The sequence below is a fragment of the Platichthys flesus genome, chromosome 6 (genome assembly GCF_949316205.1).
Source record: "Platichthys flesus chromosome 6, fPlaFle2.1, whole genome shotgun sequence".
Classification (NCBI taxonomy): Eukaryota; Metazoa; Chordata; class Actinopteri; order Pleuronectiformes; family Pleuronectidae; genus Platichthys; species Platichthys flesus.
Window position 1 is genome coordinate 4,037,260 of NC_084950.1, and position 26,059 is coordinate 4,063,318.

At 45.3% G+C, this 26,059-nt stretch overlaps 2 protein-coding genes across 2 annotated transcripts in view; both read right to left on the minus strand.

The window, feature by feature from the left end:
* si:ch211-212o1.2 (uncharacterized protein LOC492735 homolog) overlaps positions 1-11,196 on the minus strand; it is a 28,457-nt gene extending 17,261 nt beyond the window's left edge. Inside the window, exon 1 of the mRNA XM_062390248.1 lies at positions 10,625-11,196. Within this exon, the coding sequence (XP_062246232.1) occupies positions 10,625-10,784 (160 nt within the window). The 5' untranslated portion in view covers positions 10,785-11,196. The remainder of the gene's footprint in view (positions 1-10,624) is intronic.
* A 1,621-nt stretch (positions 11,197-12,817) lies between these two features.
* Positions 12,818-26,059, minus strand: part of znf423 (zinc finger protein 423) — a 127,208-nt gene continuing 113,966 nt past the window's right edge. The window contains exons 20-21 of the mRNA XM_062390643.1: positions 24,695-24,810; positions 12,818-13,816 (exon numbers count right to left, since the gene is read on the minus strand). Of these exons, the coding sequence (XP_062246627.1) occupies positions 13,787-13,816; positions 24,695-24,810 (146 nt within the window). The 3' untranslated portion in view covers positions 12,818-13,786. The remainder of the gene's footprint in view (positions 13,817-24,694; positions 24,811-26,059) is intronic.

The window sequence follows — 26,059 nt, forward strand, 5'->3', positions numbered from 1 at the left end:
GCACACTCATTAATATCGTTCTGACAACAACTGGCTCCCTGGCAACCTCTCTGCCATTGCTCACCCAGCACTACCCCCCCACCCCCCCGCGAGCGTGCACGAGGGTGTGCATTGGGATTTAACCTGGGCGGAGCCGGGGGAGGGGAACGAGGGGTGCTAATAGGCTGAAATTAATCAACGCCGGCTGATTCGCTATCTGGGGAATGAGTGGCGGGCAGCAGGCAGGCAGGCAACACATCCTGAATACTAATGGACTAATGGAGAGGGGAGACAGAAAGTAGAGCCCATTAACTATCTCTGCTGTTTGTCAGGTAACACGGCTGCAAGGCGAGGAAGTGAAATATGAAAGAGACCGAGTTTAACCTACATTAACTACAAATACACACAAAACAAAGATCCCCGTGTCAACACTGTGTGATCGAGGCTGAGGGGCAAAGCTGTCGGGTGTCATGCACAAACGGCTACATTCACTTCATTTCTTCCCATTCAGAAAACATCTCTAAATCTGCAGCGACAGTGAGACAGAGTCAAACATGTGAATCCTCAAAAACCGTCTCTGCTTTAATGCAACTAGAGATCAAAGCCCATCTGCTCCTCCTTTTCCCATTTCGGTCTTTTATCCAGAAAACAAACGGAGGAAAAAGAGATTTAACAATTTCTCTTAAATCTGGTATTTCAGTTTGGCCTTTATGGAAAAATGGTAAAACTCTCTAAAGTACAATTTTTGCCAGTCTCCCACATGTAGTAAGTGCATCTATGTGCAGCACTTCCTCTTTGAGAAGAGGCAATTTGGGGGTTTAGTATGTTATAGAATAGGGAAGACTGGGATCGAACCGCTGACCTTCTGGTTAGAAAACTACTCTACTGGACCCCCTCAGCCACAGCCATGAAAAATAAAAAAGGGCCATGCAGGGTCAATGCCAGATGTTTCTACAGCAGCTTACATCTCATCAAACAGAAGCTCTGATGCTTTGTGGGACCGGCAGCCAGTCAGGACGATTTCTGAGAAAGAGCCATTGATTTGCTTTTTTTTGATTGGCTCGTGGTTGGAGCGGGAGCAGCGATCACAGGGCACCAGTTCATCCAGTTCAAAGATCGATCGGTTCATTTGAATATCTGGCGTTGAGCAATGACAAGCAAGTCGTCATCACAGAGAGAACAGAGAGGGAGAACCATCGACTTTTGTTCAACCTCTTTCTGTTGGAGAATAAACTGATCCACAAGAGACACTTTTTAAAATAAACTGTTTACTGTTAACTGATCCATTAACTAATCCAACGTCTCCATTGAGGGTCTCGCTGGACTGATCACCAGTCCATCACTGGGCTGATTACCAGTCCATCACTGGGAGGATCACCAGTCCATCACAGGGCTGATCACCAGTCCATCACTGGGAGGATCACCAGTCCATCACAGGGCTGATCACCAGTCCATCACTGGGAGGATCACCAGTCCATCACAGGTCTGATCACCAGTCCATCACAGGTCTGATCACCAGTCCATCACTGGGAGGATCACCAGTCCATCACAGGTCTGATCACCAGTCCATCACTAGGAGGATCACCAGTCCATCACTGGGAGGATCACCAGTCCATCACAGGTCTGATCACCAGTCCATCACAGGTCTGATCACCAGTCCATCACAGGTCTGATCACCAGTCCATCACAGGTCTGATCACCAGTCCATCACAGGTCTGATCACCAGTCCATCACAGGGCTGATTACCAGTCCATCACAGGTCTGATCACCAGTCCATCACAGGTCTGATCACCAGTCCAACACAGGGCTGATTACCAGTCCATCACTGGGAGGATCACCAGTCCATCACAGGTCTGATCACCAGTCCATCACAGGTCTGATCACCAGTCCATCACAGGTCTGATCACCAGTCCATCACAGGTCTGATCACCAGTCCAACACAGGGCTGATTACCAGTCCATCACTGGGAGGATCACCAGTCCATCACAGGTCTGATCACCAGTCCATCACAGGTCTGATCACCAGTCCATCACTGGGAGGATCACCAGTCCATCACTGGGAGGATCACCAGTCCATCACAGGTCTGATCACCAGTCCAACACAGGGCTGATTACCAGTCCATCACTGGGAGGATCACCAGTCCATCACAGGTCTGATCACCAGTCCAACACAGGGCTGATTACCAGTCCATCACAGTGAGGATCACCAGTCCATCACTGGGAGGATCACCAGTCCATCACTGGGAGGATCACCAGTCCATCACTGGGAGGATCACCAGTCCATCACTGGGAGGATCACCAGTCCATCACTGGGAGGATCACCACACAGAAGCCTCCGTTCTTCCTCTCACTGGTAAATCCATCAGCCAATCATCTTCACCATCAACTCCATCTCCATCAGCGTCCAATTGATCACTTCCCATTCTAATCACATAGGGTCGGGTCGGCTCCTCGCTGGAGAACAGGTATTAAATATATATATATATATATATCTATATATTATGCACAGGACCTGTCGCACTTGTCACATACTCTTGATATGTCTCAACCACTAAGGACACGTTCTCGTGGTTAAGTGGTAAAGAACAAGACTTGATCTTTTGGACCAATCAAGTGAAAACACACACACAGCGAGGGACAAACCAACAGGCGAGAACACACAACAACAAATGAAAGACAAAGGGAGCGCACACGTTGTAAACCCCCCCCAGAGCCTTTGACAAAACGGAGCTCACACACTGACGGCGGCTCGAAGGCCGAGTCCGAGCTGCCACCGCGCCACGACCACGCCTCGCTCGTCTGAGGCGTGAACTCCATTTACAAACACTAATTCACCGCCAACACGTTAGACAACAAATCACAGAGGGGGGTAATGTATGTAGGAGCCGTGTGCACACAGCTCTGCTGCTCTTTGATTCTCTCGCTCTGTCGTTCTGTGTCCCCCCGGTTTGCTCTCAGCAGACTGTCTTCAGATGGGACCTGGGGAGGGAGGGAGGGAGGGAGGGAGAGAGGGAGAGAGGGAGGGAGAGAGTGATGTGGGTGGTAAAAGTGGGTCACATGCTCAGAGAGGAAGAGAGTGGAAAAGGGGGGAGACAGAGAGACAAGGGAGAGAGAGAGACACAGAGAGGGAATGACAGTAAAAAGGAAAGAAAGGGGGAGAGAGAGAGAGAGAGAGAGAGAGAGAGAGAGAGAGAGAGAGAGAGAGACACAAAGAGGGTGAGGGAGAGGGAGAGAAGGGGGGAGAGACAGGGGAGGTCGAATTCCCTCGTTCAGAAGTGGATCAGTCACAGGCCGCTTTCCTTTCATGTGATCTCAGTGGACCGCAGAACCTGAGACACACACACACACACACACATACAGACACACAACATAGAGACGCATGCAAACATACTCGCCCACACACTCACTGTCACACACACAAAACAAACACAAACTAGAGTACACCTTCCACTGATGAGGAAATGATACACAGACAAAAGCACAACTTGCATGTCCTTATGTGGATGCACACACACACACTCACAGACACACACACACACACAATCCTCCCAGACAAATGTAATAAATCCATTACCCTCTAGATTCAACAGCAACAAAGAGAGGAATGTGGCAAATGAGATTCAATAATGGCATACCAACACAATGCGCACACACAAACACACTTACACAGAGACACACACATGCATGTAGACAAACAGATGCATATATCCAGGCACAATAACACACACACACACACACACATTTTCTCCCACATGAGAGCCAGTGTAAGTCGGCCCTGCTCCAGCCTCTCTCCCCCGCGGAGACACACAAAAAAAGAGGATGGACAGATCCCATCATGTGTGTGTTCCTTTGTGTCTGTGTGTGTGTGTGCGTTGTACTCCATCCCATCATCTCCTGGGCTTTATGCTACAACCATATTCATCTGTGGCCCTTATAAGGATAATTACACACACACACACACACACACAGACACACAGCTCATCTCTGAAAATGCAAAGCTTTCACTGTTCCTCTGCTGACGTTGGTCAAGGTCACTAGTAAAATCCTGCCTGAAGGCTGCCTACAGCCATAGATGGACTGTGTGAGTGTGTGTGTGTGTGAGTGTGGTAGTGTGTGTGCATATCGTTGATGTGTGCGTTGTCTTTGTCTGTGTGTTAAGATAAATGATATGCATTATATTAATTATAATTAATTATTAAAACAACCAGCGCCTCCTGATTCGTTAAAAGTAAATGTTTCAGTTACAGTTTGTTCAACAACTTCAATTCCAGGAACAAGTTTACTGATGATTCATCGTCATGAGGTTGAATTCTCATATTTTTCTTAATTGATAAAAAGTACTTTAATTTGTAAATGGCTCTAAATTCATGTGTCAGTATTAAACTGAGGGTGAAGACACCAATGATGACACTAAATCGTCTGATTTCAAATCACAATAACTGCTTCCTGTTTAGCTGCATGTTGCCAAGCAAGACAACTCTGTGTGGGGCTGAGGATCTATATCTTTAATATCTGATAAATGACAACTGATGTTTTTAATGTGACTGCATCGATACCCAACAATTTAAATATGTACAGATTTGAGCTTGAGGCGAATTCTAAACACCTAATTGGTTCTTGTCTGTAGATTTTCAATTTTTCGTCATTCAATTAAATATTTCTACAGCAATATACAATAGAACAATATATTAGTTGGTGTATCTACATTATATTATAGATATTAGCTTTTTATATGTACAAAAAAATATACATTACTTTTGATGTTTATTGTGAATTCTAACAGTGATTACACATCTTGAGAAAACTGCTCATGGAAAGTGTGATAAAGAAATAAATGTCATCAGTTATTATTCTTTATTAAAAACACAAACAGACATATAAAGCAGAAGTTTAATGATGTGATTCTGCTTACTCTACTATAATCCTCCACACGGTCACACACACACACACACACACACACTGAGGTCACACTCAGACACACACAGGTCAAAGTCAAGTACAGCTCACATGAATCTCAGGGCCGAACACACAAGCTCAGATGGTTTGTGACCCCCGACCTTTATGACCCCTGGGTCACCAGTTCAGGGAGCCTGTGTGTGTGTGTGAGAGAGAGAGAGAGAGAGAGAGAGAGAGAGAGAGAGAGAGGGAGAGAGAGAGAGAGTCTTTTCCTGACGGTGAAAACAAACCTTATAGTGGAGGAAATAAAAAATTATAAATTCTCACAAACAATTACAAATTAAATAATAAATGATTCTACAAGTATTACGAACTTTGGTTGTAAAATTAAATCAATCCATGAACCAGGTTTAATATTTCCTGGTTCATGGCGGCCTCATGCTTTGTTAACTTTCTTCACTCTTTCACACTCGACCTCTGACCCTTGTCCTGTTCCTGCTCCATCACATCAAGCTGCTGCCTCTGGCTGAAAAGATGGAAGAAATCTCTGGTGGAAGGAAAATTAAACTCAATGAATCAGTGAAGTAAGACTCAACAGAGTTTACTTTAATTTAAAATAAATACAATTTTATATATTCTTAAAACTTATATCATTTGTAAAGTTTGTGGTTAAACTGTAAAATAGCCTGTAAAAATATAGAGGAGTAGAGAGAGAATGGAAGAAGAGGAGAAGAGGAAGAGGTGTTGAAAAAAGAGAAAAAGGAAGAGGAGGAGAGGACAAGGAAAGGGAACCAAAGAGGAGCGGAGAGAGAATGGAAGAGGAGAAGAGAAAAAGGGACGAGGAAGAGGACAGGACGAGGACAAGGAAAGTAACAGGGAGGGGAAGAGAGGATGAAGAGAGGAGAGAAAATGGGAGAGGCAGGGGCGAGGAAGAGGGGATGGAGAGGAGAGGAGAGGAGAGGAAGAGGGGATGTAGAGGAGAGGAGAGACAAGGGAAGAGCACAGGAGAGGAGAGGAGAGGAGAGGAGAGGAGAGGAGAGGAGAGGAGAGGAGAGGAGAGGAAGAAGAGAGAGGATGAGGAAGAGGAGAGGAAGAGGAAGAGGAAGAGGAAAGGCAGTGGACCGTGACACTTCAGACATATGGGAGGCCCGAGGAGGGAGGACGGGCTGAATAGAGAGAGATGGAGAGATGCAGGAAGGGAGGAGGAGAGCTGCCTCCAGCTGTTTGTCCGTGGCTGCTCTGCTGTAATGAGCCCGTGTTCGGCTCGGCGGAGCTCAGCCAACGCCTCATCTAACTTCTTCAAACTCTAACAAGCCAAACTGCTTCTCAGATTTAGATTTACCTCCCGCCGCCGCTGAGCCGGACCCAAACAACTGAGCACATAACAGCTTGCCGTCCCTTTAAATGGACACTTTGACATTTTGAATTTTTGCTGTTTATTTTTCTTTAACAGATACTTGTCAGCATGTGGGAAACATTCGGGCTTTTAAGTTTTTCGTGAAATTGCTCGGCAGCATTGTTAGCGTAGCTGAGCGTTGCCTCCACGCGCAGCCCGCTGCGCCCTTCGGCTGAAATGAGGGAAAGCTTGGAAGTCATTTGGAGATTTACCTGGTGAAAACACAAACTCACACACAGTGTTCTTGTTACGTGTTTTCATGGCGAGCGAGTTTATCCAACGTGACATTTGACTGGATCCTAGTCGACAGCTGCCATTGTCCCTCACTGCAGATTTGTGATGCTTGGACAAAAGCAAAATATTGGAAATAAAAAGCAGCAACAACCCACTGTCGCCTCTAGATCTCTGTTATTAGACACCTGTTTTATTTATTTAATTGATGTTATTTCACACCCTTTATTTATTTGTTTATCACAGACTTCCACAAAACTTGGTGGGAGGAAGGAACATGAAATTACTCATTTAACTTTGACATGGCTCCGGACAACACGGTGGATACAGGATTCCCCCCCCCCCCAACGTTTTACTTTTACAGCTTCACAGTTTTCCCTGATAATAATTAATGGTTTTTATTTTGGAAACTTTAAGTGAGTGTTATTTCACATCAGCATGTCCGTCTAATAAACTCCTCTCTTCCTCTTTTTGTTCATTTTAATGATCAAATATTTCTTTAATTATATTTGTATTTTTTGTTGTTATTGCAACGTCAAGCTATGGTTAAATGTTACATTTTCCTAATGATGATGAATCAGCGCGATTAAATCTGTGGGAAAGCTGTCGTCCATCTATCCATCATCTTTACGGTTTTATCCTTGTGGGGGTCGCGGGGGGGGGGGGGAGCTGGAGCCAAACCCAGCTGACTTGGAGCAAGACGACAGGTCACCAGCGCATCACAGGACAAACAAATAGAGACAAACAACCATTCTAATAATCCAACCACAAATCTGCATGTGTTGGACGGTGGGAAGAAGGAGGAGAAACCAAAGAAAACCAACTCAGACACAGGACCAAACTCAACAGTGCTTTTCTAAAGACGATGAAAGGTGAAGATTTATATTAGTTTATAAACTGTACGACAATATAAAATAAAAAATAAAAAAGTTTCTACTGACAGTTAATATTTGACGTCCCAGAAGTTTATTTCACCTTAACCAGGACTAATGGTATGTTACTAACATCATGAACAACTGCAAACCTTCATTAACCACTGCCTATGGAGCCTTCTGGCCAAACACATTTAGCAAACATCAACCTGTGGGAATGCACAAGACAAGAAACAGTAGACATACAGCTGTTAAGGAGAAAATGGAGCCGGATTGGACACACACACTACGAAGAAACACAACAGCAATAACAAAACGGGCACTGACATGGAACCCGTAAGGCAACCGGGTAGAGGACGACCCAAAAACACCTGGAGAAGAAGCTCAGAGCAGGAATTCAAGAATGGTACGTTGCTGCAAATTGAATGAGTCAACATGTAAAACACCACTTTTAACATGATGACACATCTTGTGCTCTTAATACAAATACTGATCTATGACTAAATGAGATCGTTTGTTGTTTCTCTTACTTCTCATCATCAGCTTGCATTTGTATATTGATATGAATAATATATTGTGAGCTTTCATGTGTGTGTGTGTTTGTGTGTGTGTGTGTGTGTGCACATATGCAAGCTCATCTGTTTACACAGGTCAGAGCGGAGATGGTCGTCTCTCTAATTGTAATGGGGCCTGAATAATAACACTAAATCTGATCCCATTGATGACAAAGGTGACGTCTTCACTCCCAGTGTCACCAGCTTCCAGTGAGGTGTTCACTGACATTCAGTGAAACTAAAGTTCAGGTCAGAAAAGGCTCCCAGTGGGTCGAGGTGCGTTCACTGCCAGCCTCGGTGGTGAAGCTCCAACCTGGTGAAACGCGTGGTTCCCTCACGTGAACCTCACAGTGACGTGTTGTGCAGACCTCTCTCCCCTCTCGGAGCATCCCCTCCTATTTCAGGAAGTGTTAACAAGTGGCCAACATGGCTCCACTAGAGGCAATTAAAATGCGCAGTGAAGTGAGGAGCAGGGCAGATGGTCGGGCAGAAACGTGGCCCAGTCCAGCTTGATGCACAACTGGTTGGACAGGTTTCCTCTGCTAAGGTCTGAGGCACAATGTGCTTCCCGTCACCGCGGCAGAGTCCACGCAGCTACACACACCAAATGACTTCCTTCTCCTCGCAATATTCACTCTCTTTAAACTTTTTCAAATGAAAGACAACAAGTACTGGGAGATCTGCAAGAAGCTGTGTCATGTGTTTTTCACGGTGGTTAAGAAAATCCTGACTAAAACCAACGAGAGCAGCAGGAGAGCTGCAGCTGAGTGGAAACCACAACGCACACAACTACATGTGTCCTCCGGGTCGTGACACAGAAGCGTTGTTGTGATGGAGGAAGACCTTTCTGCTACACAACAACAACCAGTGTCGTTTTCTCAAAGTAGTTGTAGCAGGTCCTGGAATTCAGTCTCCAGGGTCCACACTGCTGCTTGTGTTTTATTCTACCGGGCAGTTCTCATTCTCAACGCTTAATCAGAGATGTGTTTAGACCCGGGGACGCCAGGTGAATTTAAACTAGCAGCGAAAAAGGAAAACCAGCAGTCGTCCGGACCCCGAGGACCGGATCTGAGGATTACTGCTGTCGACTGTGTCACGGATATTGATTTTGTCCTCGGACTAAAAGCCGACCCAGGCTGAACGGCTTCACTAGCATCTAGAAAACGTAGCCATCAATCCTGCAGGAGCCGAGGCCTTCACCTCAGGTGTTTGGCTCCAAGGGTTTTCATGCTGGGGGCATTTTAAACACACGTCGTCTACTTGACTGGACTTTAAAGGCCCTAATGTTTATGGGGTATTCCAGCAGTATGGAAAGTGACTTTTATATCATAATGGGGAACTTGTGGGAGAGATATTCACATCATCTGGGGGTTTTCTAAGATGTTTTAAAGTTCCCTCTAGTGCTCGATGACAAGTAGACATATCTTTATAAAGGGGGGGGGGGGGGGGGGTCATCGGGATAGAAAACTAAACTTCAGGGGCAAACTTAATGACCAAGGTAAAACACACAGCTAGCAAGTTAGCAGGTTGCCTGTTTCTTCTTTCCACTGTTTATATATCGGTCGCTCATCACAGATCATGTTTATTCATTTGGAATCAAACTTTAATACATTAACCTCACATGTGATCCTAATCCTCATCTTCATCGGCATCCTCATCCTCATATTCATCATCTTCAACATCATCATCATCCTCCTCACCATTCTCATCATCATAATCCTTCTTCTAATCTTCTCTCTCCGTATCCTTATCTTCATCACCATCCTCATCATCTTCATTACTCTCATTATCATCTTCCTCATCAACTTCTTCATCACCATAATCATAATCATCCTCAGCCTATCAGCACCCTCATCTTTATCCTCCTCATCATCTTCTTTATCATCATCATCATTCTCATCATAATCATTATTCTCCTTCCAATCATCCTCTTCCTCCTCCTCCTCTTTATCATCTTCTTATTGATCATCATATCATCATCCTCCTCATCTTTATCATCTTCTTTATCATCATCACTCATCATAATCATTATTCTCCTTCCAATCATCCTCTTCCTCCTCCTCCTCTTTATCATCTTCTTATTGATCATCATATCATCATCCTATTCCTCATCCTCCTCATCCTAATCATCATAACATTCATCCTCCTCATCATCCACTTCATCACCCTCCTCCTCATCCTCATCTTTATCATCTTCGTCATCATATCATCATCCCCCTCATCTTCATCATCTTCTTTATCATCATCATCACTCATCATAATCATTATTCTCCTTCTAATCATCCTCCTCCTCCTCTTTATCATCTTCTTATTCATCATCATATCATCATCATCCTTCTCATCCTCCTCATCATTAAATTCATCCTACTCATCATCCACTTCATCACCCTCCTCCTCATCCTCATCTTTATCATCTTCTTTATCAGCATCATCATTCTCATCATAATCATTATTCTCCTTCTAATCATCCTCCTCATTATCATCATCCTCCTTCTCATCCTAATCCTCCTCAACATCAAATTCATCCTCCTCATCATCTTCATAATAAACTCCATCCTCCTCCTCCTGATCATTATCTTCATCCTCCTCATCATCTTCATAATAAACTCCATCCTCCTCATCATCATGTCTCACGTGGCTGATGTTCGGCCTCTATCTCCAGCTCTCCCCCCCCCCCCACCCCACCACCATCCTCACCGGGAGAGTAGAGCCTCGCCAGCTGTCGAGCCCCGGCGTGCTGCGGTCCCCAGCGGGGCGCCGCGCTGCGTGCGGCCGCCCCGTGCTCATTCCCGTTCGGATCCTCCTCCGCCATGGACCGGTACCTGATGTCGGTCTCGGAGAGAGCGGACACTGCCATGACTCGTGCCCGCTGCCCCCGGCTCTGCTCTCAGCTGCACGGCATCAACGACGGACGTGTCGCGGTCAGTAAGCGGTCGGTGTCCCTGTGTCCGGCGGCGGCTGCTGAGGCTGAGCCGAGCCGAGCAGAGGAGGGGGAGAGGCGGCTGAGCGGAGTGACGGTGGCCGGGACGAAGCACCGGAAACACACGCACGGAGCTGCGCCGACACACGGACCTGATTCCCGGGCTTTCACCGGCGGCAGCTCCCGCGAGGAACCGGCAGAGTTCACGACCTCATGTTTTTATTCTGTTATTGACTTTTATTGTTGTGATTCTCATGAACCCACTTTTTTTCTGCTTCACGGTCACGTGATCACGTCACCTGCTGCATCTGCTGGTGGAGGTAGAGGAAGAGGAAGTGGGAGAGGAAGTGGACGTGGAAGAGGAAGGGGAAGTGGAAGGGGAAGTTGACGAGGAAGAGGAAGAGGAAGGGGAAGAGGAAGAGGAAGAGGAAGTCGAAGAGGAAGAGGAAGAGGAAGGGGAAGAGGAAGAGGAAGTCGAAGAGGAAGTGGCTCGTGCATCAACAGACCCACAGAACAGCATGAGGAGAGACTCATTCATTATTCATTCCTCTACAGGAGTTCTGCTGCTGCTTTTAACTTTGAGCTCAAAACAAACTAAACAAACTTCTGTGTAAAGATTAAAATGTTTTTCTCTCCTCAGTTGTTGCTGCTTGTTTGTTTTCTCTGTGATATTGTGAGTTCTCCACCTTATTATCCAAAGAGCCTTGAGATCACGTATGAATCGTGTATAAATAAATAGACATTTTAGTGTTGTTGACCCTGAAGGTTGTGTTGTGATGTGGCAGACGCATCTTCCGAAGGAAAACAGTAAAAACTGAAAACCAGTAATGTTGAAGTAGTTTAAAGATCTGGAAAATCTCTTGAGTCCAAAGAGTCAAACAAGTGTTTTATATGATCATGTTTAATTTAGCTATTTTGCTGCTGTTCTTGGCCAGGTTGCCTCAAATAAAGACTAGTTAATCAAATTTAACTTTTTTTTAAATTTCTGATTAGTACACAATGATTTTAACAGTTACTCAATGTTAATGATTTTTCCTTGTCAGTTATATTTTTGCTGTTTAATTATGTGGACTAAACATTCACCTTCACAAATAATGTCCTTAAGGACACTTAGCAATTAGCAAACAGTAGCACATCAACAAAACTAATTAACAACAACTTAAAAACTGACTGACAATATTTTAATGTTACAACATACAGATCTTGTCCAATCCAGGCAATGATGCAGCTCCTCTGGTCTGAATGTACAGTCCATCAAAACATTATTTCACTTAACTTAATTGTGTAAAATTAAAACCACATCACCAGAAAAGGCCGGTTGTATGGTCTCTGTACCAAGTTGTTTAGAAGTCAGAGACGTCTTCAGTCAACAGGTAAACACATTACTGGACAAAACTAATTGACCAAAGCTATTGTTGACCTTGTGCATTTTAGAAAGAGGCTGGTCTCCACTCTGATGGTTGTATGGAACTGGAGAACACTGACATTGATTCCAGGCCGATCTCACAACATCCCTGATGTGGTCGCCGCCATCTTGCTGGGCTGGAACCACAGTGGACCAATCAGGAGCTGGTGTCAGTTGTCAATCTGTGATCAGTCCCACGGTTACACAACAAACCGGGAACTCACAACACACAGTTTCTTCTGTTTTGTGTGTATTAGCAGATACTTTGCTCTTGTTACTGAATCCTATAGACTTACAGTGTATACACATATTATGGGTTTGGGTTAAGATAGGTCGTCTCGTTTTCTGTCATCTTATATATTTATATTTCTCTTCAAAGGAGTCCTGAGCAGCAATCAGAACATATTAATAAAGCACATGTATCAATGCATCCCTCTGTGTAGACTCCATCATACCTGGTGATTATTGCACTGGATTACCTGATCAATATTATGGATTGATAACAGATCAGTAAATACGATGAGCTCACAGATTGATTTGGAAATAACTTCACACCACACAGCGGTTGTTTATTTGTCATTTATTTATTTGTTTTATCTTTTTGTCTGTACTAGATTATTGCAATCTGGTTAATTCACATTTAAAAAGCAGTCATTGACCAGACGCACTGAAATCGATGATACTCATTTTTTACAATAACCATTATAGGCCCCATAGAGACTGGAAAACCCAATCCCCAAAAAAACAGAAAAAAAGAAACATCTGTATGGTTTCTGCACTTTATTTTGTTTGATGTCTTTTTTTTCATAGTAATTACAAAAAGGAAAAAAATATATAACAATAATCATAAAAAGGAGAGTTTTTTTTGGGAGAAAAACTGAGGAATATTACGACTGGCAAACAAACGATCACAACACGGCACGAGTACCTACTTACGGCGAGAAATAAAAAGGTACAAAAAATGAAAATAACAAGCGCATATGGCAGAAAGAGAAACAAAAGCAAAGAGATTGGCACCTATGAAGTTGAATACAAGAATGAACTGAGGGGACGAGAAGGTGAAGCTTCTTCCTACCATCTATTTAAAAAAAAGAACATTTCAAAACAAGGAGTGTTTTCTTGCTTTTTCCTCTTTTCTATTTGTTAAAAAAAATAAAATGCATGAACGAAGGGGGAGTGAGGAGGGGAGAGGGGAGGAGGGAGAAGCTGGTGGTAAGGGGGGTTGGGGGGTGGATGTGGTAGGGACAATAAAAAATACTGCACGTACAATACCTTTTTTCACTCCTCTCTTTCCTTCATCTAGCTCTTACCGTTTCTCTTACCCACATTTTCCTTTCTTTATTTAATAGCATTTCCCATTAATATTCCTTTCCCCCGCTGCTTCTAATAGCCGCGCCCAGTGGCGCGATCGTTAGAGTTTTACATGTGAGTAGCAAATGACACTTTGATTGGCTGTGATGTGGAGATGGGGGTCCCCCGCCGGCTCCGGGTCGGGGGCCCCGGCTGAGCCGAGAGATCCTGCCGGGCCTCGGTCTCACTGCGCGTGCTGACTCAGTGTGTGGTTCTGGTGGGAGAGAGGGAGAGGGAGAGATAGAGGGAAAAAGTGAGAACCCATGATGAGAGAAATAATGGGCTACGTGAGCATAGTGCTTTCCACTTGCCCCCCCCAACCAATAATAGAACAGAGGAGAACAGAAACACAACTGCCTCCCACAGAACCGACAGCAAGGCCTCCTCGCTTCACACATCGTCTGACGAGTGAAAGGAAAGAGGAAGAAGAAAAGGAGGAGAGACACACTCAACAACACAAACAGGCACGCACAAACAAAACGACAACCTGGAGCATCCACCTTTTTCTCAACCTGGTTCTGGTCAGACTCTAAATTATCTCAGATCCTAAAGTATTTGTTCTGTTATATTCCTCGTCTGTGGGAACCCAGCGCCTCCATTTGTTTATTCAGATCTGTGAAACCCTGATGTCTTTTGATATTGTGATTAATATTTTACTGAGAGCGTCTCCATACCTCCGAGACGACTGCACTCACATCGCTCCCAAGGCGTCGACGCACTACACATCAATACATAATCACAATGTAAAAAACACACCACCTTTTTTCTAAATTAAAATTCACGAGCGAGAGCGGAAACAAACGAACTCCACGGGTGGATTTCAATGCACACAAGAAGAAGAGGCAGAGCGTGCACTCAAACACAAGTGAACAGTACAGTGCACGTGAATACTTAATAATATGCTTAACCTTCTCACCACAACAACACACAGACGTAATTACAGGTAAACTGGCACGTGCACGCTTCATCTTGGCTGTTGGGAGTTGGGATGTTCGCTTCAGTTCTCATGAACACACACACACACACATCTCCACACACACACATCTCCACAGTCCTCTGTGGATGATCCATATCAGCTACTACGGGGAACTCAACTCATGATAATCCGGATTTGCTGGTTTGGAATTTAGCTTGCATCATATCTAAAGCCAGGCAGATAGAGTCAGAGAGAGAGAGAGAGAGCAAGTGTGTGTGTCTGGCTGTGTGTGTCTGTGTGTGCGTGTGTGAGAGAGAGATGGAAAGATGATTGATTGAAAAGATTTGTGTGTATGTCAGAGAAATTTCCAAAAAGATTATTTTTTCATGTGAAACGTTCTCTCGCTCACCCTTCCTCACACAAACAAACTCTCTCACACGCACACAAAAACACACACACACACACACACACACTTCCCCCAAATTCCCAGTGAGATCTTCCCAATCAACTCCCCCCCCCTACACCATCACTAAAAAAGCAGCTTTCTCAGATAAATCTCTCTCTCTCTCTCTCTCTGATAGGACTGAAAAAGACAAAAAAAGAGCAGCGGATGAGAGAATGAGAAAAAGGAGGGGACAGGGGGATGAAGGGAGCAGAGAGGCGGGGAGGGAGGATGGGGAGAGAAATGTGAGGGATTAAACGTGGTTTTGGGTTGATAAATACTTATTTGTCATTCTATGGCCCTTATCTTGCTGTGCATGTTTTGTTGAGCCCTCTGGTGCGTGTGTGTGTGTGTTGGGGTGTGTGTGTGTGTTAGTGTGTGTGGTGAGGGAGGGAAAGAGCGAGCAAGAGCTACGGGGGGTGGAGGGTGTCGGGAGTGTATGTTGTACAACTGTGTGTTTGACAGAGTCTGTCGCTCGGCTTTAGAGGCCAAGCTACACTGTCCAGAGGAAAGCAGAGGGTATTAATGCCCAACACACACAGACACACAAACACACACACTAAAACACTAAAACACACACACAAAGTAAAACACACAGTCGAATGGTTTCAGAGAAATGGGTGAGTAAATGGGCAAAATAACGAATGAGACGGTGTGTGTGTGTGTGTGTGTGTGTGTGTGTGTGTGTGTGTGTGTGTGTCTGTGTTGGTGCGGCTCCCTCTCTCGTGAGGAATTAGATCTCATTGGGAGCCACTGACCCCATTATGATAGAAAACCCTCCTCTCTTTCTTTCTCTCTCTCCCTTTTTCTCCCTCCGTCCCTCTCCCATCCTCCACCTCTCCACTCCATTCCCAAAACTAACCGGCTCCAGTTCCTCTGGCCGCCAGAAGAGGTCAGGCTCATTCCTCTTTATGAAAAGAAAGAGGAAGACGAAGGAGAGGAGAGGAGGAGAGAAGGAGAGAAGGAGAGACGGAGAGAAGGACCTCAGTGTTACATGTCAATTATGAGACGTTATAAGAGTGGATGGAGAGAGACTGAGAATAAGGAGAACATATGACCCTGTAATGGACTGTGTGTTTGTGTGTGTGTGTGTGTGTGTTACTCTCTTTTTTGGGGATGTCCTTATGGGGACAAAAGAGAAGTCTCCATAATGTAATCTTTGCATTTCAAGGTTTTTAAACAACATCTTAGTAAATCTCTAGAAATTAAGTCTACGTCATGTCCCCTAAAGTCAGGAAGACTTCTGTGTGTTTGTGTGTGTTTGTGTGTGTGTGTTCCCTCAGGTTCTTTTGGTCCTAGTGCTGGTGTATTGATTAGTAGACAGAGTGAGGGATAGAGAAGACGGACAGAGGAAGAGGAAGAAAAGGGATGGAGGGATCATGGGGGGGGTGAGGCCGCGGTAGCTCCCTAGAGGAGCCTGCAGTGGACTGCTGGAAATAGCCCTGAGGAGAGAGAGAGGGAGGAAGAGGGGTGAGGATGAGAGAGAGGGATGAGAGAGGAATGCAATGGACAAGTGGATGACAGCCTGCCACGCCACACACACACACACACAAACAATCACACAAACATACACACACACACACACTTCTCTTCATTTACGTTGTTGTTGGGAGCCTGATATTGATTATGCAGCTTTGCAATCAATCAGATGTGTGTGTGTGTGTGTATGTGTGTGTGTCTGTGTGACATCTGCTCTACAGCAGAGTAATTGATATATTCTACAGAAAAAGCGTGACAGGAGGAGGAGTGAGGAGGAAGACGAGGAGGAGGAGGAAGAGGAAGGAGGCGGCACACTGGTTTTATATTGAGTGTTTACTGGGCAGCGAGGCCTTTGATTAAAAGACGGTAAATTCTCAGCTGCCCTTAAACAAACTCACACCTGCACGGACTTCACAATAAAAGCATGAACTGCTGGACGAGTTTAAATGTGAAACAGATGAGACTTTGTATTGAGGCTAAACAACAGCAGGAGGGGTTCTCACTAAAACATGATCAAAGGAAATCTATGAAGAAATCAGAGGATATTGAAAAGATTGATAATTTATTTGGCTGCATCTTCACCTGTATTTATCAAAACATGAAGTGTGTGTTTTCAGCCCTTTGCAGCTCAGTCTGATCATCATAGTTTCATGAAACCAACTTAGTGATTTGGTGACTTGATTTCTTTCTTCTCCCTTCGCAGCAGAGGGTGTGAGCGCGGTGGTGACAACAGCCCGTCTTCCAGGGCCAGGCCCGACCAGTCGATACAGAGGCCTGTCATTGTTTTTCCTAAACTGCTTAGAGAGAGCGAGGCTAAAGCCTGCAGAGCCACGGACCCAGGGGAAATATGGCCCTGTCGTATTACCCACGCGCTGCCAGACACAGACACACACACACACACACACACCCACACGTGTGTGCGTGTACGGAAACCTTATGCCAGAAAAATGCAAATACTAGAATACAGAATACTCCTTTTGACACCAATTTACTTAACCATGATAACGACTTGTCAAACCTTAACAACAACCACAACTTCCACCTGTAAAGTACATTTTATAATTTACATTATGAGGACTTTGTCACCATAAAGAAGACAGGTCCCATTAATGTGACGACGACATGATGTAAACTGAAGTATGTCCCCAAAATGGGAGGACAACCTGGACCACACACACACAGGCATGCACACACACACACACACACACACACACACACACACACACACACACACACACACACACACACACACACACACACACACACACACACACACACACACACACACACACACACACACACACACACACACACACACACACACACACACACACACACAGAGTCTCCTGGGGGACGACTGAGGAAAGAGCTGGCGATAACAGAAAATCTAATCCGTCTAGTCTCTGCTGCATTACACATAGAAAATGTGCATGTGTGTTTGTGTGTCTGTACAGCAGACACATCAGGTGACAGAGGGAAAGTGAGGTTAGTGTGGGGCGGATTGAAGAGTCGACACAACACAACGCTACAACTGCCCTGCACTTCCTGTAAGAAACCAATCTTTTATCAATCAATCGATAAAATTAAAATCAAGTCCACTCGCTGGTGGTGTGTTGTTATGAGTCATATACAGGAGTCAAGCTTGTTTACATTGTAGGACTTGTTGCACAAACACAAACACACACAAACACACATAAAGACACAGACACTGTGCTACTCTGTAATGATGTAACACAGCTACATAGTGTGTAGTGGAACAATGCTGTTTTTTCTGTGTGTGTGTGTGGGTCAGCACGTAAACTTGTGTATATATGTGTGGGTAACTGCAAGCAGTGTGTGTGTGTGTGTGTGTGTGTCAGACAGTACATGTGCCCCATCTCCACGGCTGTTTTTAACACTTAATGAAAAATCACCTTAGTGGTCATCGTTGGCTTCAGTGTATTTTTAGCTCAGAGTTGACACTCTTCCAACAAAGTGCGTATCTGTGTGTATGTGCATGTGTGTGTGTGTGTGTGTGTGTGTGTGTGTGTGTGTCTGGGACTAGCAGATGGGCTGTCTTAGCCTGCTTCCTCTGCTCCCTGGCTCGCTTTTTGCTCCGCCCGTCCAGGACAGGATGCTGCCTCAGGAGCAGATCGAAAATAAACGCACCCCCCGACCTTAATATCCCACCGACACGTATTCCCTGCTCCCCCCCCCCCTCTCTTCTAATTTTCTCTGTCTGCGTTTGCCCCCCCCCCCCCGCCCCCATCCCTCTCTGTCATCTCCCTTTGTAAACGACTCTCTAAACACCTTCTTTGAATTATCTTTATCCAGCCAAGTCACGACGACCACTACCCCCCCCCCCCCCCCCGGCTGACCTCTGTGCACACGTCCTGTTCTGTGCCCTCCCTCCCTCCCTCCCCCCCTTTCTGCCACGGGGAGTTCCCCTCTCCTGTTGCTACCGGCCCCAACAGCCACGTGAGGACCAGTAAACACAACCCAAAATACACTCCCAGCATGTAGGACACACACACACACACACACGTCAAAGGTAAACACACATGGATCAGATGGTGAGGGTCCCCGCTGTAAAAAACACAAAACAGGAAATGACCTCAAATGCAGCACAAAAAAACATCCTCTCTGAACGCCACATGATACACGTGAGTCATACCGTAAAAGATTAAATCAAAACGTTCCACTTTAAAGGAAAAATGCAGATTGAGTAACACACGTAGAAATAGTAGCACAGACAGGATCCACCTGTGCTCATGACTGTACGAGTGTGTTTTGGCAGAGCTGATAGAACACTAAGCCACGCAGAGTCTGTCCTGCTCTGTGACACATTGCCTCTGTTCAGCTGTCACACACACAAACACACACTCAGACACACATACACAGACACACAATGACAAGAACACGGTCCAAGCTGTTAGAAACCCCTCCAGGTGCTGCCTCACGTAGCGTCATTCCTTTGTATCCGTCTCTACCTCCGTTTATCTCTTTTCTCACATTGTCTTCTTCTGTCTCTTTTCTGTCTCTTTGCATCTTTCTATTTGTTCCCCCGCTTTACATCAAAGCATCAAAGTAACTTCATTTGACTCGTCTTTTCTTCACCGCGTGCGACCGACTGTTTTCTGAAAAAGCATCCACGCAGACGCACACAGGTGTACACACAGACACACACATAAATCTAACATTTCCAGATGATTAACTGATCCCATATCGAGATTTTCTTTCTTCCATTTGCATCCAGCTCGAGCGGAAGGTGTTTTGTATTCACAGTGTGAATGTGCGGAAAAATCCCAACAGTGTTAACAGACACAATTTGTCTGTATTATTTCCTCAGGTGGTCGGAGAAGAGGGAAAGTCTTCCGAGACAGAAGGACAATTAAACACAGCGACAGCAGCAGCTTTTGTTTCTGTACATTCTGCTCATTTACTTGCAGCAACACTAGAAACGGTGGTTCTATGGGGGTACTGCGGGTAAGGCTGTTCCCCTCTCTTTTGTTTTGAATCTCTTTTTGTTTCCGTCTGTCTTTCCCCTGCTGCAAACAGCTTCAGGTCCAGGGATTCAGGGAGGTAAGACTGTGTGTGTGTGTGTGTGTGTGTGTGTGCGTGTGCATGTGTCTCCCAGGTCCCCATTCTAATAACACAGTCTCTCCCAGTGAGCAGTGGGGCAGCTGAGTACGCTCCCCTGCAACGCCACGGGGATCTACGGATCAAATTCACACACACACACAGACACACACACAGCCAAGGGATACATGGATCAGAGTACGTACTTGACACAACACTCACAACTGACAGCAACACCCAGACACTGGCAAACATAAGCACAAACACACACAGACACACACACACACACAGACACACACATACAAATCCTATTGCCAGTTCAGCCACATCCACACCTTTCCATAATTCAGTTAGAGGGAGACAGTGAGGCTCTTAGATTCAGACAAAGACAAAGACAACATTATTCACAGACAGACTACTAAACAGAGACACACACACACACACACACACACACACACAGACACACACCCACAACTCTGAACCAACCTTAATGAACTGTCTACCTAGATACCCTCCGCTCTGCATTAACCAACCAAAATTCATCACTTGTGATTTGATGGCGTAGATTTAAATATTGATTTTTCCGCAGGTATAGATATGTTGCAGTAAGAGGAGACTGGTCGATATCTTCAGGCTGCAGTACCTCATACTGGCTGCAAATTAATAACACACCGATGCTGATATGCTGGAGTATCAGTGGAAGAAGTCAAACTGTGACTTCAGATGTGACTAGACCTCTGTACGTCTGTTATTCTGTCAGGATGCTTATTTCTCTATATCCCTCAATCCATCCATCCATCCATTCATCTGTGCACTATATCTTCTATTAATTGTCTCCACAAGGGAACAGCTTATCTGTATAGGTGTCTGTGCACATGCAGAAATCACCATCAGACGGGAGCGAGAGAAAGAGAAGAGAGCGAGGAAAGATCAGCAGAGGCTATCCGCACATAAAGAAAGAGGAATCCCCCCCCCCCCACATCCGCATCCATCAACTCATCCCTCCATTTATTCCTCTGACCAGCCATCCACCCATCTAACAGTGTTTAAATATTTACCACGGCTAAAGGAAATAGTAGCACAACGGATGCAGAGGCAGAAGAAAAAGAGGGATGATCGGGGAGGAGTGCAAAAGTGATGGATGGAGGGAGGGATGGAGGGAAACATTGAGGGCAGGATCTGCAGGATAGCTCCCCCTGGAGGCGCAAGAAAAATGTGGAGCTCCAGAAGTCTGTCAGGTGAAGTAACAGGGGAGAGAGTCGGAGCTGATATAGAGCAGGAGAGAGACTCTGAAAACCATCACACAGCTGTAGAAACTCCAGATGTTTGAGGTCTGATCACATTATGCACTCATCTATCCTCCCATTATGGATGAATGGATGGATTAAACAATCTTTAGTGATGTGTATCTGTCTTTTAAATGTAAAAGCAATTGTTTGTTGGTGAAAAACTGACATTTTAAAAACATTGAAACAAAGAAGGAGAGCAGGAATGAACAAACAAACAAAAGGAAGAGAGAAAGAGAGTAAGCACGAACTACTGAACAAAGGAAGGTAAGAAAGAAAGAAAGAAGAAAAGTACAAACAAGCAAACAAGTGAAAGAAAGAGAGAAAAAAAATTGTTTAAATTAACAATCATAACAACAAACAAAAGGAATTGAAAAATAAAGAAAGAAAGCACAAACAAATCAACAAAACAAACAAATCAACAAACAAACAAAGGCAAGAAAGAATGCACAAATAGACAAAACAAATTAACATACTCACAAAGAAAGCAAAGCAGAAGAAAACGTTAAAGACTAAAACTGAGAATGGGAAAAGTCGTCCGTGAAGTCAGGAAGTAAAGACAGAGTGAGATCCAGAAGGGCCTCACTGATCAGGGCCACAGCATTTCTTATTTACTCACACACACACACACACACACATACACACACACACACACCAAAACATTTCTTATTTACCAGCTTACGTCTGCACTATTTATGGGGCACTGGGGAGAGGCACTGAAGAGAGGAAGAGAGGAGAGGGGCTAAAATATGCATAGGGGCTGGTTCTTCTGGGACAGATGGGGGAGTCAAAGAGAGAGAAAGGGAGCAAGGGAGGGAGAAAGAGAGAGAGAGATAGAGAGAGGGAGAAAGAGGAGGGTGAGAAAACTTGAGAAACTGTGGCCCCCCCTGCTAACTCGAGATTGGGATGGTGGTCTCAGACTTTGGGCCTAGGGGATGGATGGATGGACCGACGTGAGAAAGCGAGTGAGTGAGGGAGCGGAGGAGGAGAGAAAGCGAGGAGCCTTTGTGTGCGGAGGGGGAGACGGAGAGAGGGGGGGGGGGTGCAGTCGGGAGGGAGAGGAGATGATGCAGTGACGTGTTTGTGCGGCAGTGACTCTGGGGTGTGCGTCTGTGTGAGGGAGGGAGCTCAACATCATACGGCTCCTCTGAGGGGCCGGAAGAGGCCAGAAGTCTTTTCTATCTGGCAAACCGGGCTTCTCAGTCCATCACACACACAGACACACACACAAACACACACACACACACACATAGTCTTGTCTCTATAGCATTAACTTCCTGCTGACCCACTCTAACCTTAACATGAACTATACCAACTTGCGAAACCTCAAACTTTGCCTCAACCTAAACCTCACCCCCCCTTCCCTTGTCTTAAAACAGCTGAATATTTAATGATTTACATTATGGAAGGAAGACGCGTCCTCATAATGTGTCAATAGATTTAGGTCCCTACAATATTAGTAAGGCCCGGAACCACACACGCACGCACGCTAACAGCAAGCAGCGGCATTAACCTCCATGGTTGTAGCTCTCCATCTCCCTCAGTCAGCCTTTCTGTCTAGCCCACTTAGAGAACCCTCCCATGGGGCAATGGAGCTGTAGCAGGTCGGGCTCAGGCTGCAAGTTTTCTCTCTTGCTCTCACACAAACACACACAGTCACACACAGACACACACTCGCTGCACACACACTTGGGTCAGGACCAAAGAGTAACAAGATGGATATAGCCACAGTGCAGCAGCCAAAGAGAAAGACGTACGAGGAGCTGAGAGGGAAAGGAAGAAGAAGCTGAACTGAGCTCAACTAAGCTGGAATAAAAACAACACAATTAAACTCTGATGAGTCGATGAGCTTTCTATCCTCATAGATTTTCTTATTGCTATACAATAACCTGTCAAATAAGACTATCACAAAAATTCACAATATTCTGGTCCAAGTTCATCCGAAAAAGGAGCTTTTAGATGTTTAAACATTTTAATTAATAGTTAGCTTGATATCAGGCACAGCCGGAATTATTATTATCAACATGGATCAAATAATATCTTTTAGGGTTAAAAACTGTTAAAGTCTCATAGCTGTGTGTTGTGTGTAGTGTGTGTAGTCTGACACAACTCAGAATCTTACAAAATAAAACTATAGTTGACAATTTATTAAAGTTAGAAAAAAGGTCTGCAGAAGATAATTGACCTGAGGAGTGTTGGTGTTTGTGTGGTCATACAGAGTTTGTGTGTGTGTGTGTGTGTGTGTGTGTGTGTGTGTGTGTGTGTGTGTGTGTGTGTTTATGCATGTATGTAAAGGTGTGTGGAGGTGATCAGGTGTGAGAGGAGCCTGCGTGTGGACATTAACCGACAGGGTCCAGTAGTCATCCTGCTGTTAAATGGACTGGCCGGCCATATGTCTCCCCCCCCCCCCCTTAGGCCCTATGTCACTGCCACTTTGTGAGTGTGTGTGTGTGTGTGTGTGTGTGCGCGCGTGGTGGCCGGACGAGAACATCTTCCTCCAAACCTCAAACTTGACCTTAACTTAACTCCTTACATTAAAACACCTTAACGTTTAATGATTTAAGGTTTAAGAGAATAATAGGCACATGGAACATGAAAGATTCTTTTCCCCAAGTTAAATTTCAGCCCTGTTGTCAACTGTGATCATTTATATTTATAACTCAAAAAGGGACAGTAATCTGTGGTAACATGGTGATAGCTGCACGTGTCCTGTTTGACAGTTTCCCTGAGTTATCTTCAAAAAGGACGGAGCTGCAGGCGTTCACGAGACTTTCCATAATAACCTGTTCCGTCTTGAACTCGGCCAGCGAGCGACGGCACAAGCTGCAGATTTCACCTTTAACAGGACTGATGTTTAACCTGAAGATTTTGCAGGTCACTGGTCTGCTGCCAACAGGAGGACAAAAGATGGAAGAGGACGGGAGGGTTTACATCATCACGGACCAGGCCACAGCTGCTCCAGGACCTACTCTAGGGTGACTTATAGCCGCTCTTCTCTTTCATATGCACACACACACACACACACACTGAAATGTGTCTGGACCCTAATGACATGAAGCCTGCCAGAACCCTGCTCGGACCTCATGAGGAGAGATGGAAAGAGGGGGACGGAGGAATGAAAAGAAAAAGGGTGGAGGGAAATAGAGGATTGTGTGAGTGAGGGACAGAAACAGGTAATGAACGTGCTCTCTGTGGAGGGAAGGAGCGAGCCTCGTTAGACGGGGGCCGCAAAACTAGGTTTAGCCTTTGGAATAATTATTGCACTTCCTGACATTGACTCTCGTCGGCCACGACAGCGTGAGACAAACCGTCCGTCCCTGCAGACACCGTTTTCCTCATCCACGCCAGAAGGGAGCGGGACACAGACAAACGAGGCAGCTCAGCACACAGACAGGATTAAGGGTGACCTACCTGTAGTTCTGTCTGGAAGAAGAACTTCTGCGGACACTGGGAGCAGTCGTAGATTTTGTCTTCCTGTCCGTGGACGGCAAAGATGTGCTGCTGGAGCTTGTTGGCCTGCACAAACACTGGGAGAGGAAGAAACACGGCACAGGTTACACACTGTCTGTAAAGGCATCAACGCCTCCATCATCAAAATGAGCTGACAGAGGAGAGTCGCCCATTAACGGGTAATCTGCATCACTGTGGCCCTGTTCAGACCTGGTATCGAAAAGCTTCCTGCATATGTTTGCAGGTTGGAGGTGAACGGGAGGAGGAGGTCGCCACTGAGACATGTTTGTGTTTGTGTGACTGAAAACTGATAAAACAATCACTCGACTATCTACTACAGGGGACGAACCAAAGGACAACTGGGTGTCTGGTTGCAATAAGCACAAAAACCCACAAAGCAAATGAGGAGCTTATACAGGGAAAGGAGGGAGAACAGGGGATGGAAAGAAAGACAGCAGAGGGAGCAGGAGAAAGAGGGAGAGAGCTATCCTCAGCAGACCTTGTGATATTTATCAATAAATTATCTCACATCTCTTTTTTTAATTTCCGCTCCAGTGTTGTCTCACTCACTTTTTTCTTTCTCTCCCCTTTGTTTCAGTAAACTTTTGGATTTCACTGCGAGTGTGTGTGTGTGTGTGTGCGTGTGTGTTGAATTATTAAGCCTCCCCGTAGGAGTGGTGCCCATCTTACTAATTCATAAGCCACTAAGGAATAGAGTTAAAGTTTAAAGCATTGCTGTGTACCTGGGGGGGTGCAGGCACACAACACAAGACTAACTCAACAACTGAGGGAGGGGGAAAAGGGAAAGGAAAAGATGGAGTCACAGAGAGAGAGAGAGAGAAGGAGAGAGAGGGAGAGATAGAGCATGTGGGGATTCAGTCAGAGATGGAACAAGGGAGGGGGGAGGGGGGGGCGAGCAAAGGTGCAGACTGTGTCGTTGGTAAGAAACTGTTCCGTGTCCGACAGATCTCAGAACACCAAAGGTCTAATTTGGTCATCCAGCATTTTGTTTTTCGGCCCCCCCGAGTGGTTTGCAAATGTAAAAAGTTGCCTCATATTTTGCCTGTTTGCTTTGTGGTGTCACTGCATGAACTCCTGCACACACATGCGGCCGGCTCCTCTTAAGCACGGGCACCCCCCCGCTGCCATATCCCTCCCAAAGTTAGAAATGCTAAAACAATGAATATTCCTAATGTGTTTCTTGCTGTTTTCCGCCAAAACCCCAAAAACCTTTGCAGCCATTAAAGCACATTATCTGAATGCATGCTGATGTGAGGAGAACCAGAGGGAGTCATTTCTGAGCCACAACAGGTTCCACAGCTGATG